The sequence below is a fragment of the Bos mutus genome, chromosome 29, assembly GCF_027580195.1.
Source record: "Bos mutus isolate GX-2022 chromosome 29, NWIPB_WYAK_1.1, whole genome shotgun sequence".
NCBI classification, from domain to species: domain Eukaryota; kingdom Metazoa; phylum Chordata; class Mammalia; order Artiodactyla; family Bovidae; genus Bos; species Bos mutus.
Window position 1 is genome coordinate 31,817,427 of NC_091645.1, and position 15,222 is coordinate 31,832,648.

General features: G+C 35.5%; 1 protein-coding gene across 5 annotated transcripts in view; it reads right to left on the bottom strand.

Annotated features, from left to right (window-relative positions):
* Positions 1 to 15,222, bottom strand: part of ARHGAP32 (Rho GTPase activating protein 32) — a 206,828-nt gene that overhangs the window by 111,706 nt on the left and 79,900 nt on the right. For 2 of the 5 annotated variants that reach the window (XM_070365291.1, XM_070365293.1), the window contains exon 2: positions 11,706 to 11,814. The exons of 2 other annotated variants lie outside the window; for them this stretch is intronic. In XM_070365291.1, the coding sequence (XP_070221392.1) occupies positions 11,706 to 11,810 (105 nt within the window). In that variant the 5' untranslated portion in view covers positions 11,811 to 11,814. Of the gene's footprint in view, positions 1 to 11,705; positions 11,815 to 14,898; positions 14,986 to 15,222 lie in introns of those variants that run through there. One more of the 5 variants, XM_070365292.1, reaches the window with a different exon arrangement.

A 15,222-nucleotide genomic window follows, 5' to 3' on the forward strand; every position in this document is an offset into this window, starting at 1 on the left:
CATTTGCAACAACTTAGATGGACCTTGAGGGCATTATGCTAAGTCAAGTCAAGTCAGAAAAAGACAAATACTCTGGTTTCATCTACATGTGGAATCTAAAATCAAATCAATACAAAACCAAACCAAGCTCATAGACACAGAGAACAGACTGGTGGTTGCCAGAGGTGGGAATGGGGAGAGAGAGGTGAAAAAGGTGAAGAGGTCAAAAGATATAAACTTCTGGCAATAAAACAAAAAAGTCATGGGAACTTAATGCACAGCACAGTAGCTAAAATTCATAACACTGTCTTGGACATCTGAAAATTGCTAAGAGAGTAGATCTTAACAGTATTCATCACAAGAGAAAAAAAAGAAAAAAGATTTGTTAACTATGTATGGTTACAGAGGTGAATCAGACTTATTGTTGTGATCTTTCACAATGCATACAAATATCAAATCATCAGACTTATTGTTGTGATCTTTCAGTGTATACAAATATCAAATCATACTCGTGTCCACCTGAAACTAATATAGTGTTACACTTCAATTTTATATCTCAATAAAATAAAAAAAGGAGGAGATTCATAACATGATCTCAACTTTTAAAAATGTTTCTTATTTTAAAAAAACTAGCCAAGACAGATTAAATGTTAAAATCCATGACTTTTGAAAAATATGAGGTAACAACGTATGAACTTACAAGAATTAACACTGGATATAAAAACACCATCAGGAACAACGGGACCCATTTTGTCCAAGGCTTTTGTCCTTACTATGGTTAAACTTGCTATAGATAACAACAGTTAAACTTCCTTAGTTTATTTCTAAGGGTTGATGTTTCATCATGAATTGTTCACAGAGTCTTCTTATTCTATCCTACAGGTTTTCCAAAGGGAAAAAATGTCATTATATTCTTTAGTAATGAAATAGAACTCATTCCATCCTGCAATTACATTATGGATTCATTGAACCTTTTCATAAATCTAATATAGGATCTCAGTTTTATTTTTCCTCTATCTTGAGAGAGAGTTCCTTCAAACTCCTAGGTATTATTTCATCAGTGCCTCTCATCATTCTTAATCCTACCACACTAGAAAAGTTTAAAATTTTAAAAATACAGCTTTTTTTAAAAAAATGAAAATAAAGGAAACACAGAGAAAAGGAGTTGGCAAATTTTCTCTTAAAGGGTCAGATGGTAAATATTTTAAGTTTATGGACCACACTGTCTCTCCCACAACTCAACTATTTTACAACACAGAAGCAGCCATGTGTAAATGACTTAATATAGATTCATGCTAAAAAAAAATTTACTTGCAAAAACAAGCAGCCAGTAAGAGTAAGTTGAATTTGTCAACCACCGACCTACGACATTGACGCAGTAGTGAAATAAATCATTACCTAGTTTTTATGTTATGTTGCCCAAATTGTTGCATCATCTTTAAAGAAGGTACTTTATGTGGTATACCTGAAATTCATATAACATTATAAATCAATTATACCTCAGTAGAAAAAAAAATACTTTAAAAGCTTGCTGACTTTGGCATTTTCTTTTCATTGAATATATGTAAGAATTCCATATATTCCACTTTTCATCCATAACAGAAAAGAGTAAACTGACAAAGATTTTTTACAATGATTAGACACGTTAAGTGTTGGATGTGAATAAACAGCAAGTGGCACGTGAGCTTCTAATAACGTGGGTGAAATTGACCATATGTATTAATATGACATCTCAGACTGATGATTATATCCATCTGTGAAAAAAAAAGAGACCTCTAGTCAGTCATTCAACTGAAAGGACTTCATTATATAAAATTTTGCAACAACCTGGACAACATTCTTTCGACTTCTATGATATCTGTGCATCAAAATTCACTTGACGTAAAGAGGTCTGCTATGCTTAAATTCACATTAAAATTTCTAACATAATGGATTTACAACATTTGTTCTGTAAATTATTCATAAACTGACTCAAAATTTAAATATAAAGGAGTTTAAAAAAAAAAAAGAATGCACTGGCCCAGGTTGGTAAATGGTGATAACTTTATTTGGCAGAATGAAAACTAAAATATTAACTGTCTTTTGCAAACAGGCTTTCTGTGCTAGATAGGCCATTGTCCCTAACACACATCCAAGGATAAACTAAGGAAGCCTGCCGGGTCTATGATCCACACAGGCAGACATACTAGGGAGCACACACCTCTGCAACCACAACCACTAGACAGGAGGTAGAAACGTGACACAGAGGTAAAGTCACGGGCTCTCTAAATGGGCCTGACAGGAGGACTCTGCCTAAAAACACAAAATGGCAATAATTAGGCAAATGAACCAATGGTCCAAGAAGCATGAGTGGATTTGAGAAAATATTTTTGAACCAACAGTTCAACAAGTTGATTCAATCAATTGTTGAATCAACAGTTCAAACATACCTATAACCATGTATGTTTGTCCAGCAATATTTTCCCATAGTCCAGAGATGTCCCAGGCATAAAAAGTGGTATCATTAATTCTTTTAAGAATCAGTAAACAAAATTAAAAGGAAAATATAGCACTATTCCTCAATTGTCTGATAAGCTAACATTTTCACCTACATATTATTCTTTGATGAAATAAATTTTCTTATACTTCTATTGAAAGTACCTAGCTTGAACCATTTTATTCTGTCACTCTAAATTAAAAGTTAAGAAATTTCTCCTTTAGAAAATACTCATTAAGAGGTGGATGAAACTGGAGCCTATTATATAGAGTGAAATAAGCCAGAAAGAAAAACATCAATACAGTATACTAATTCATATATATGCAATTTAGAAAGATGGTAATGATAACCCTGTATGTGAGACAGCAAAAGAGACACAGATGTATAGAACAGTCTTTTGGACTCTGTGGGAGAGGGCGAGGGTGGGATGATATGGGAGAGTAGTATTGAAACATGTATAGTATCACATATGAAATCAATCGCCAGTCCAGGTTTGATGCATGATACAGGATGCTCAGGGCTGGTGCACTGGGATGACCTGGAGGGATGGTATGGGGAGGGAGATGGGAGGGGGGGGTCAGGATGGGGAACACGTGTACACCCGTGGTGGATTCATGTTGATGTATGGCAAAACTAATACAATATTGTAAAGTAATTAGCCTCCAATTAAAATAAATAAATTTAAAAAAAAAAAAGAAAATACTCATTAAGTACATTCATTCTTGGAAAACACAATTTTCCCAGTTTATCCATGTTATGCTATGCTATGCTATAATCATCACTTATTTATGCTTCCAAAACATAATTTATATCAACGTCACAGAAATAGTGCCACTCATCAACGGAAAATTAAAGAGACAACAGAGGCTATGGAACATACCACTTAATGAACATACCATGTTCATAAAAGCACCCACCATTTACAATTAAATTCCCTATGCATCTATCTCCGCAATAAACTGACTTCCTATAAGGCTGTAGAGTATACCACAAGTTAAACATAAGCCATAAAAGAAATCCTCACTGGTTAAAAAAAAAAAAAATACAATCTGGGAAAATAAAAAAAAGTGTCATCTGTAATAAGGAAAGTATTTGTTTCTCCACAGTCTGAACCAGTTAAACCACACAGATTAAAGGGTATCCATTTCAGGAAAACATAATTTGATACTGAAAACTTGAAAAAATAAGAACTGGCAATGTTTTATCCTGTCTCTTTCTATGCTCCCTAACCCAGAACACACACGAACAAACACCCACCCACACACAATCACACACATACACAGAGGAGTATTACTCATCCATAAATTTAAGAATGAAATCCTGCCATTTCAACAACATGAAGGGACTTTGTCCTCAAAGTGCTAAGTGAAATAAGTCAAAGACAAATACTCTCTTATATGTGGAATCAAAACAACAAAACAAAGAAACACAACGAAGCAGAGATAGATCACAGATAGCACATCCTGGTAGTCAGCAGAGGAGAGGAGGGCGGCAGCGTGCATGATAAAGTGGAGTGGATAAAGAGGTACCAACTTCCAGCTATAAAGTTAAGTTAGTCATGAGGACATAATAGACAGCATGGCTGACTCAAGTTAGGGACTCTGTATGGTGACAGGTGTTAACTAGATTTATCCTGGTGTTCATTTTATAATGTATAAAGATATCAAATCACTGTGTTGAACACCTGAAACCAACAGAATACTGTAAGTCAATTATACATCAGTTAAGACAAAGTAGGCAATAGAAAAGGGAAAAGCCCAAGGGTATTATTGAAAAGCCTAAGAAAAATGTACCAATGGTCTCACTTTTATTTTAAAAAAAAAGAAAAGAGAGAAATGGGAAAAAAAGAGAAAAGTGACAAAAACTCATTTTAATATTTGGGAAAGGATACAAAGAAGTAGGAAAATTCAGGATATTTTTCAAAGAGAAACAAATAGTTCAATCTGTCCAGAGAATGACAATTTCATTCATTCAAAACTTATTTACTTATAATTTACTATGCTGGTCACAGATGCTACAACAGTAAACAACAGTGATAAAGTCCTCATACTCAAGGAGCTTATACCCTAATGAAAAAGAAAGGTAATAATCATAAATACTCAGTATTTGCAAGTACCACAGAGAAAATTCAAACAGTGTAAGACAGAGAGGAGGACAGGGCTGGGACTCCACTGGAGGTACACGTAAAGGCAGCCTGAAGTGTGACATGTGAAGGGGATCTGAAGGTAGAGCACGGGCAAGCTGTGCAGACCCTGCAGGAAGAGCACTTCCCAGTTGCAGCAAATAGAAACGCAAGGCCCGGAAGTAGTGCCATGCTCAGCATATTTGAAAAAAAGCAAGGAGGACAGTGCGACTGGAGCAAAATGATCAAGGTCCTGCTTTTAAGAAAAATGAAATGAAACCATGTATAACAAATGCAAGGTTCTGAACTTGGGGGGACTGGAATAAAGTCAGCATTATTAACGTAACCTGTAAAGTTAAAAAGAAGCAACTCACTTCAGGGAGAGGAAAGATGGGACTTCATGAAAATCTGTAGTTTGTGGTTCCTACAGAACCTCCTAGTGGGAAATGAATTCTTACCAGGCTAGAGTTATGGACGTGGCAGTCATCTGTACAAAGATGACAGTGAACCTGCAGGAACAGTAAAGTCTGGCAAGAAATTAACACAGACAATGCACAGGCAGTGTGAACGCCAACATTCAGTGGGAGAGAGACAGGACAAGAGTCAACCCTTCAGGAGTAAGTGACGGTGACTGCAGTTTGCAAGTGTGAATTTCTGCATGTGTGTATGTATGTGTGTGTGTGAGAGAGAGAGAAGGGGGGGGGCGGGGCGGAGAATCCGGAAGAGGGCTGAGAGAGGGAGAAAAGGCCAAGGAAGGGGACAGAATGTGGCTGAGCACAAGCAATGCTGACAACACTGAGCATTAACCTTTTGTCTTCCTTTTTAATTTTTTTGTATTTTGGAAGTTCAGAATTTATGACTGGTTTTAATTTTCCTGACTCTGGTTGTTAGCATGTGTGTGAACATTTTCAACCAAGACCATTGACTTTAATTTATCAGTAATAAGTTCATTTGCTACAACATGACCTGCCTTTAGCCCTGAGCCTTGAACACATTTACTTTAAAGTAGAAAAGGAAACTGAAGTGAGAAATTGTTACTGACAAAAAATTTCAAGAATTACCAGGCTCCATTTTGAGAATTTTGCAATGATCAATACTAAACATAAAGTGAATGGAAAAACACTGAGAATTTAAGTTAAATGAATTTAACTTAAATGACAGTTTAAGTTAAAATATTTAAAACTGGTGAAAGATTCTCTCTTTTCAAGTTTTTGATCTTATTTTTTTAAGATCCTAATATTTATTTACTAAATTATTTCACTGTTAAATAACTGCAAATTATTTCAATCAGTAATTTAGAAAAATTCTATAGCTTTTTAAGAGGTTTCTTTAAAAACTTTAAGTTTTAGCTACAAATTTATGAAGAATAATAAATAAATTATAAGCCATGAATCACAAAAGGACAGAGGCCTCTTTTAAGGTTTACTACTTTTGACTTAAAAATGACTATGTACTACAGATCAATCACTACTAAGGTGATTAAATCAGTAATTAAAAGGCTCCCAATCAACAAAAGTCCAGGACCAGGTGGTTTAACCAGTGAATTCTACCAAAGATTGAAAGAAGAATCAATACCAATTCTTGCCAAACTCTTCCAAAATATAAAAGAGGAGGAAACTCTTCCAAACTTGTTTTAAAAGTCCAGAGTTACACTGATACCAAAGCAAAACAAGGATGCAACAAGGAAAGAAAATTACAGGCCAGTATCTCTGGTGAACATTGATACGAAAAGCCTCAACAAAATATTAGCAAAGCAAATTTAACAATACATCAAAAGGATCACACACCCTTGATCAAATGGGATTTAATCCAGGGATACAAGCCTGGTCCAACATCTGCAAATCAATCAACATGATACATGACATTAACAAAATGAAGAATTAAAAAAAAAATCATCTACAAATAATAAATGTTGGAGAGGGTGTGGAGGAAAGGGAACCCTCTTACACTGTTGGTGGGAATGCAAACTAGTACAGCCACTATGGAGAACAGTGTGGAGATTCCTTAAAAAACTGGAAATAGAACTGCCTTATGATCCAGCAATCCCACGGCTGGGCATACACACTGAGGAAACCAGAAGGGAAAGAGACACGTGTACCCCAATGTTCATCACAGCACTGTTTATAATAGCCAGGACATGGAAGCAACCTAGATGTCCATCAGCAGATGAATGGATAAGAAAGCTGTGGTACATATACACAATGGAGTATTACTCAGCCATTAAAAAGAATACATTTGAATCAGTTCTAATGAGGTGGATGAAACTGGAGCCTATTATACAGAGTGAAGTAAGGAAAAACACCAATACAGTATACTAATGCATATATATGGAATTTAGAAAGATGATAACAATAACCCTGTGTATGAGACAGCAAAAGTGACGCTGATGTATGGAACAGTCTTATGGACTCTGTGGGAGAGGGAGAGGGTGGGAAGATTTGGGAGAATGGCATTGAAACATGTAAAATATCATGTATGAAACGAGATGCCAGTCCAGGTTCAATGCACGATACTGGATGCTTGGGGCTAGTGCACTGGGACGACCCAGAGGGATGGTATGGGGGGGAGGAGGAGGGAGGGTTCAGGATGGGGAGCACATGTATACCTGTGATGGATTCATTTTGATATTTGGCAAAACTAATACAGTTATGTAAAGTTTAAAAATAAAATTAAAAAAAAATTTTTTAAATAAAAAAATCATACAACATCTCAATAGATGGAGAAAAAGCATGTGACAAAATTCAACATCCATTTATGATATTAAAAAAAAAAACTCTCAACAAAGCCAAGTACAGAGCAAATATATCTCAACATAATAAAAGCTATATCTGACACAGCCACAGATAACATGCTCAACAATGAAAAGATAAAAACTTTTCCCCTAGGATCAAGAAAAAGACAACAATGCTCATCTTGCCCCATCTTTTCAACACAGTTGAAAGTCCTAGCCAGAGCAATTAGGCAAGGGAAAGAAACAAAAGGCACCCAAACTGCAAAGTGATAGTTTTACAATCACTATTTACAGATGACATGATATTATTATATAAAAAAATCCTAAAGACTACACACACACACACACACACACAACTGTTAGAATAAAGTTGGCAAAGCTTCATGATGCAAAAATCACTATACAAAAATCAGTTCCACTTCTATAAGCTAACAGTGAACTAACAGAGAAATTAAAACAATTTCATTTACAACTGAGATTCAATAAATTGAATAAAAAGAATACCCAGGAATTTACTTAACAAAGGAGGCAAAAGACATGAACACTGAAAATTGTAAGACATGGGTGAAAAAAAAGTAAAAAAGACACAAGCAAAAGAAAGATGCCCATGAATCGGGAGAATTATGCTAAAATGCTTACTCTATTCAAAGCAATCTTTAGATCTACTGCAATCCTTACCACAGGCATTTTTCACAAAAATAAAAGTTTTAAAATTTGTATGGAACCACAAAAGACATGGAAGAGTCAAAGCAACCTTGAGAAAGAAGGACAAAGCTGGAAGCATCACGCTTCCTGATTTCAAACTATATTACAAAGCTACAATAGTCAAAACAGTATGATATTGACATAAAAAGAGACACAAAGATGAATGGAAAAATATAAAAAGCCCAGAAATCAATCCATTTGTATACTGCCAATAAAATACAACAAAGAAGCCAAGAGTACAGAATGGAAAAAGGACAGTGTCTTCACAAATGGTGTCAGGAAAACTGGACAGTCACATGCAAAAGAACAAAACTGAACCACTATCTTATAACACACACAAAAACTAACTCAAAAGGATTAAAGACTGGAACATAATATGTGAAGCCATTAAATTCCTAAGAAAAGACATAGTAACAGGCTCCTTGACATCAGTCCTGGAGAAGATTTTTTGCATTTGACAACAAAAGCAAAAGCAAGAGAAACAAAAATAAACAAGTGAGACTACATCAGACTAAAAGCTTCTGCACAGTAAAGGAAACCATCAACCAAATGGAAAGGTAACCGATAAAATGGGAGAAAATTTTTACAAATCATCTATCTGTTAAGAGATTAATATTCAAAATATAAAAGAACTCACTTAACAGCAAAAAAAAAGAAATCCAATTAGAAAAATGGGCAGAGGCTCTGAATAGACATTTTTCCAGAGAAGACTTACAAACAGCTAACCTGTACATGGAAGGGCCCTTAACATCACTAACCATCAGGGAAATGCAAATCAAAACCACAACAGGTTATCACTTCCTACCTGTTAGAACAGTTACTATCAAAAAGATAAAGAAACATGCATCAGCCAGGATGTGGAGAAAAGAGAAAACAGTACCTTTGTGCCCTTGTAGTATAAATACAAACTGGTGCTGCCACTTCAGAAAACATTATGGAGATTCCACACAAAATGAAAACTGGAACTACCATGTAATTCGGCAATTCCACTTCTGGGTATTTATCTTAAGAGAATGAACAGCCTAATTTGAAAAAGTATCTCCATATCTTTGTTCATTGCAGAATTCTTCACATTAGCCAAAAACTGGAAGCAACCTAAGTATTCACTGGTTGATGAATGGATAAATAAAACGTGGTATATATAAAACAAAGGAATGTTATTCAGCCATAAAAAGAAAGAAATCTTACCATTTACAACAATATAAATGGACTTTGAGGGCATTATGCTAAGTGAAATAAGTGAAAAAGAGAAAGACTAATACCATATGATTTCACTTATATGTGGAGGCTTTAAAAATATATAATTAATTTAACTGAACCAAAGATACAGAGAACAGATTGGTGGCTGTAAAGGTAGGTAAGCAAAATGGATTCAGGTAGTCAAAGAGTTCAAACTTCCAGCTATTTAAATAAGTAAGTCCTGGGATATAAAGTACAGTGTGGTTACTATAGTAAAACACAAAATTTACAGTATCGTGTATTTGAAAGTTGCTAAATGAGTAAATCTTAAAAGTTCTCATCACAAGAAAAAAAATCTGCAGCTATGTATTGGTAATGGATGTTAACTAGACTCATGGTGAACATTTCACAATATACCCATATACAGAAACATTATATTGTATAGTATACCTGAAACTAATTCATAATATAGCAATTGTATCTCAATTTAAAAATGATTATTTATACAATTTTTAACAATTCAGAAATCTCTGATTTTCTTTTAGATATGTATTAAAAAACTAATATTCTGGCCATACAACACAAATCAATAAAAGTTCAATACTTACACCCTTTTATTTCTAAAGTTACTAAAACATTAAATACATGAAATTGTTTTGGAGAAACATTTATAAGGGTTTCTCTTAATAATAAACTTTATTCTCAACATAATATTTAATACAGACTATTATTGAAACAGAAAAAGGTTCCCAACTTTCTTTACTCTTATGTCCTCATTAAAATTAGTATAACTTTCTAGATAGAGTGTAGCAAAATAGCAGTTCAAATCTCATTTATATCCTTTTCATCATTCACTGTACACTTTTTGCAACCATGCAATGTACTATTTATTGAGTATAATCATTTTTAAAGAAAACATAAAATTGTAGCACCTGCCTTCAAGAAGTTTACACATAAAAAAATTAGAGTACCAATGTAAAAATAAAAGATGCTAAAAACATATGATACAAACAGTAATTTCCATAGACAAACCAATGGGAACTCCAGGAAACAGAATTCAATCACTTTCCATGTATATAGCATATGACATTTTAATACAGAGTAAATGAACCACCACATAACAAATATCACCTTTCTTCCCATTCAATAAACTCAATGTAGATTTACTGCAGGCTATCAAAATACAGGAGAAAACTGTGAAAGAGTTTTACATGGACAAAAGAATTTATTGAATAGCCTTTCAATGGCATGCTGGCACCTCCAGGGATTACTTCATTCAATAGGGAGGTGTGTGGGGCCTGTCTGTTTTGACTAGACTATTTCACATCTCTTAGAGCAGAAATTTGCAACGTAACATATCACCTGCAATGACAAATGAACATTTGCATTCAATTTGGATAAGAATCCCTAACTTTTAACTTTAATTAAATAAAATGTTATTCTCCACAAAACAAATTTCATTGTTCTTATTGATGGATATGAATTACAAAAAGTTATAAAAGATTAAATGGATAACACAAACTTCTGTGGAAAAACTACACTGCAAAGGAATTTTCCACCTATTAACAAGCAAAAACTGCTTTTCCAGTATCTCAGTGAATGTAAACTCCATTCTTCAGGTTGATCAGTCAAAAAACTTGAAGTCATCCTTGACATCTCTTTATCTCATTCTCTATGTTCATTCATTAGTTTAAAAAAAAACAACAGTTGGCTTTATCTGTGAAACTATTGGTACATCCAGAGTCTAGCCATTTTTTTACATCTACCATCCTAGTTCAAGCTACCATCATTGTCCATCTACTATAACAATCTTCCAACTGGTCTCCTATCTCCTCCTCCTGTGCCTCCTTCTTTAGCCTACTCACAGCGATGAGAGATTTCCTATAAAATTTTAAGCCAGATCATGTCACTTCTTGGCTAAAAATCCTCCAACGGTTTCCCAGCTTACTCAGCATAAAAAACCAAAGTCCTCATATAATGGACTGCAAGAAACCACTTCTCTGATCTCATCTTTTCCCAGTTCAGTTTCGGCCACATCCTACTCGTGTTTCTTCCAACTTGCTTTTTAATTCTATGCCACAGCCTTTAACTTGTTCTTCCACTGCCTAAAATGATCTATTCCCAGGTAAACACACTCCCTCACACCCCTCAGGTGTCTGCTCCAACCTTAATTCCCTAGAGGCCATCCTGCCATCCTGTATAGCGAGCAACCCTTCTTCACACTGCATTCCACCACTCTGCATTATTTCTACAATGGCATGTACCACCACATGACATACTATACATTTAATTATTTGCTACCTCTCCTACCTCGTTAAAATATAAGCTCCACAAAGGCAGGAAATGTGCGTGTTTTATTCACAGCTCTGCCCGAGAGTCTAGAATAGTGCCTTGAATAGATTATTTGCTCAACAGGTATTTCCTGAATAAATGAGTAAAGCGAGAGCAAAAAATTTTGTTTCTGTGAGTAATGCTTCCCCTGTTCCTTTTCTTTATGAAGTAAGATAATTTACCATTGCACTAAGTGTTTCCTCCCAGTCAGGCCGCTCTCGAGGGTGAACGTTTCTGTGTAGTTCTGGAACAAAATCATCCTCTTCAGAATGTACTGAGGACTTCATCTTCCTAGAGACCAAAACATGAAAGACTCTGATAAGAATTCCCATTTCTAACAAAGCCTTCCAGTGACTACAATCCAATGTCTAGACCTGGACATTTCCAATCCCAAGGAAAAAGAAGAGAGAACAACACTTTCTTTAAATTGTGGGAACAAGCTTTACCAACTTGCTTTTTCCCTCATTAAAAAACTCTTTGATTCTGACACACACTCATTTTATATTTTTTGAGATTCTTGTTCATAACAAAAAAAACTATACTTGATAGTATAAAAGTTCCACAGAGAAGTCTAAGAGACACATTTCTTGAGAAGTGACCTTAGGGACTGCTTACTCACAAGCATATCTTTTCTTGATCTCTGTAGTAAACCCCAAGCAGCAATACAACTCTGCTTTTCTCTTTCTTTCCCCACAGTCTTTGTTTCTGTTTATTTCTGGTTTTAGTCTATTTACGTCTGCTCGTGAAAGGATGTATTTAAATTCTACTGAAGAGAAGAACATCTCTGAGACATACCTGAAGCAGTCAGTTTGGTGTTCTAAGTTGTAAAACTGAAGCTACAAGGTGGCTACGTGTCTGTAAGTGATAGAAGTTAGTATCTGTCATCACAGGGAGTAATATACTTTCCTACCTTCAGAGCATATTAATAAATTAGATTGTAAAGCCCCTTAAAATATTAAAGCTCTGTTCTGGCTGGTTTATATGGTCTATTAAGTGCTTACATAAATCTAATATTCCCAGAATTCCCAGAAAATAAAGAAACTGAACTTCTAACACTAACAGTGAACTAAACTGAACACTAAACTTCTAACACCAAACCGAACTCCCAACACTGAAAACAGAACAGAGGTTTATTAAAGGCAGAGTTTTGGTGATTTCCAAACGAAAATGCCTGATAAAATTCTTAGTACGTACAATTTTATCATGCAAAAATAAAAAAAAAGTATCAATAGGTATACAGTGAAAGATCTTCCTCCCTTCCCTGTCTCCAGTCTGCCCATTAAACTCCCCACTTTATATGCTCTCTTAGACTTTATATAGATATATATATATTCATCGGAGGAGGCAATGGCACCCTACTCCAGTACTCTTGCCTGGAAAATCCCATGGACGGAGGAGCCTGGTAGGCTGCAGTCCATGGGGTCGCTAAGAGTCGGACACGACTGAGCGACTTCACTTTCACTTTTCACTTTCCTGCATTGGAGAAGGAAATGGCAACCTACTCCAGTGTTCTTGCCTGGAGAATCCCAGGGATGGGGGAGCCTGGTGGCTGCCGTCTATGGGGTCACACAGAGTCGGACACGACTGAAGTGACTTAGCAGCTTAGCAGCAGCATATATATTCATATACCTAATTTTTCATATTAAAGAATATATCCACAAAAAGCAAAGTATAAAAGCAATGTATAAATATGCTACTCTTTGTGTAAAAAATAGGAGAATAACTTTATTCCTTCATCTCCACCCTATTCTTTACACCTGGGTCTCGCGCATTGCAGGGTTCTCACATTGCAGGCAGATTCTTTACCATGTGAGCCAGCAGGGAAGTCCCCAGAATACTGGAATGGGTAGCCATTCCCTTCTCCAGGGAATCTTCCTGACCCAGGGATCAAACCATGGTCTCCCCATTGCAGGGAGAGTATTTACTGTCTGAGTCACCAGGGAAGCCCATGTTGTTCAGTAGCCAAGCTATGCCCAACTCTTCACAACCCCATGGACTGCAATACTTTTTACATAAAAAGTATCATGTTTTACACTGTTGTGTAGTTTTCTAATATTTTCTGAAGGACTTTCCATATCAGTATATAAAGAGCTTCTTTGCTATTTTTACAACTGTGCAATCAATATTCCACTGTGGAATATCATAGATATTCCATAATGTAACTCATCCGTTACTAGTGAATTCTTCAATTATTTCCAATCTTTCACTATTACAAACTATACTACAAGTTTATAAGATACCAAGATATGTTCAGCATATATGAAAGGCAAATACTCAATGATGAAAAAAATCCCTTTTATAAAGTAGCCCATTTTTCTGTTGGATTTTTGGTCTTTTTCTTATCTCTTTTTAAATTCTTTAAAGAGGTTAGTTCTTCATTTGTAATACGAATTCCAAGTATTTTTAACAGGCTGTCATTTGTCCTTGCTTATTTTGTTTTCTATAATGCAGATGTTTTATATTTTATGTAGCTGAATTTCACAACCCTTTCTGAGTTTTGCATTTTAAGTCATTTCAAAATGCCATCCCTGATCCAAAACCTATTTTTTTTTAATTTTCCCATGTTTTCTTTTGAATTTTTCGTGGTTTCATTTAATACATTATACCTTCTTCAATCATTTGGAAATTATCCTTGGTATGAGGCAGGTCTCCAATTTTCCTTATTTTTCACAGCTGCATATTCTGTTTTCCCCCAAAGAATTCATTGAATAGTACATAATGTTCCCGTTGGCTTTGGAGAAGCCATCTTTACCGTATCTTCCTATGTATTAGGGTGGATTCCCAGGCTTCCCATTTCACCCCCTTATGCCCTCTACTCATACCAGTACCACAAGGTTTTAATCACTGAGACTCCATACCATAATATCTGGTTGCACTAATCCTCTTCCTAGCCTTGCTTTTTTCTTCTCCCCAAAGTTTCTTGACTCAATTACTTAGTCAAGGTCAACTTATTTCAAAACCAATTTACCTAGGTTTTTAAAAAAGCATTCTTATTATCACATTAATTTTATAATAAACTAACATCTTTATGATGTTGACTATCTTGTTATGAACAAGGTATATATCTTTTCTTTTGTTCCAAACTTCTATGTTCTTCAGCAATATTTTAAATTTTCTTCACATAGGTCTTGGAGTTCCTTAGTAAGTTTATTTCTGAGCATTTCATCTTTGTTGTTGCCCTTAAAAATGGCACCTTTTCTTCCATTACGTCTTCTAACTGGTTACTGTCGGATATACTGTTAGTAGCCCTGTTTTGCAAATGGGAAAACTGAAATGTATTAACACATCTCAGGCATTCCAGATGTGATGGACCGCTTTCTACTAGAAGATCCCACCTCCCAGCCTGAAGAGGACACTGAAACAAGCAATTCTCACCTCTGGAGACCCGCTGGACTGGCTGACAGACACCAAGATTCGGCCTCACTGTATGCTCCCCTCAGAAGCTTTCCCTCAAAAGCCGTGAAAAAAACTACCAGTGAACTTCCCATTCAAGACTGCACATATGTTGAGAAATAGAGCTTTCCTTCTCCAAGTCTCTGAAAAGGCAGTAAGCCAAATAAAAGGAAAATAAATCCTTAAAAGATTAACATTGGGTGGGATCAGCAGGCCAGAAATCTTCAACTTCTGGAAGGCAAAGAAGCAAATGGGATCACACTGACTGGTAAACCAGTGGAGGATAACAGAGACTCAAGGAGGCTA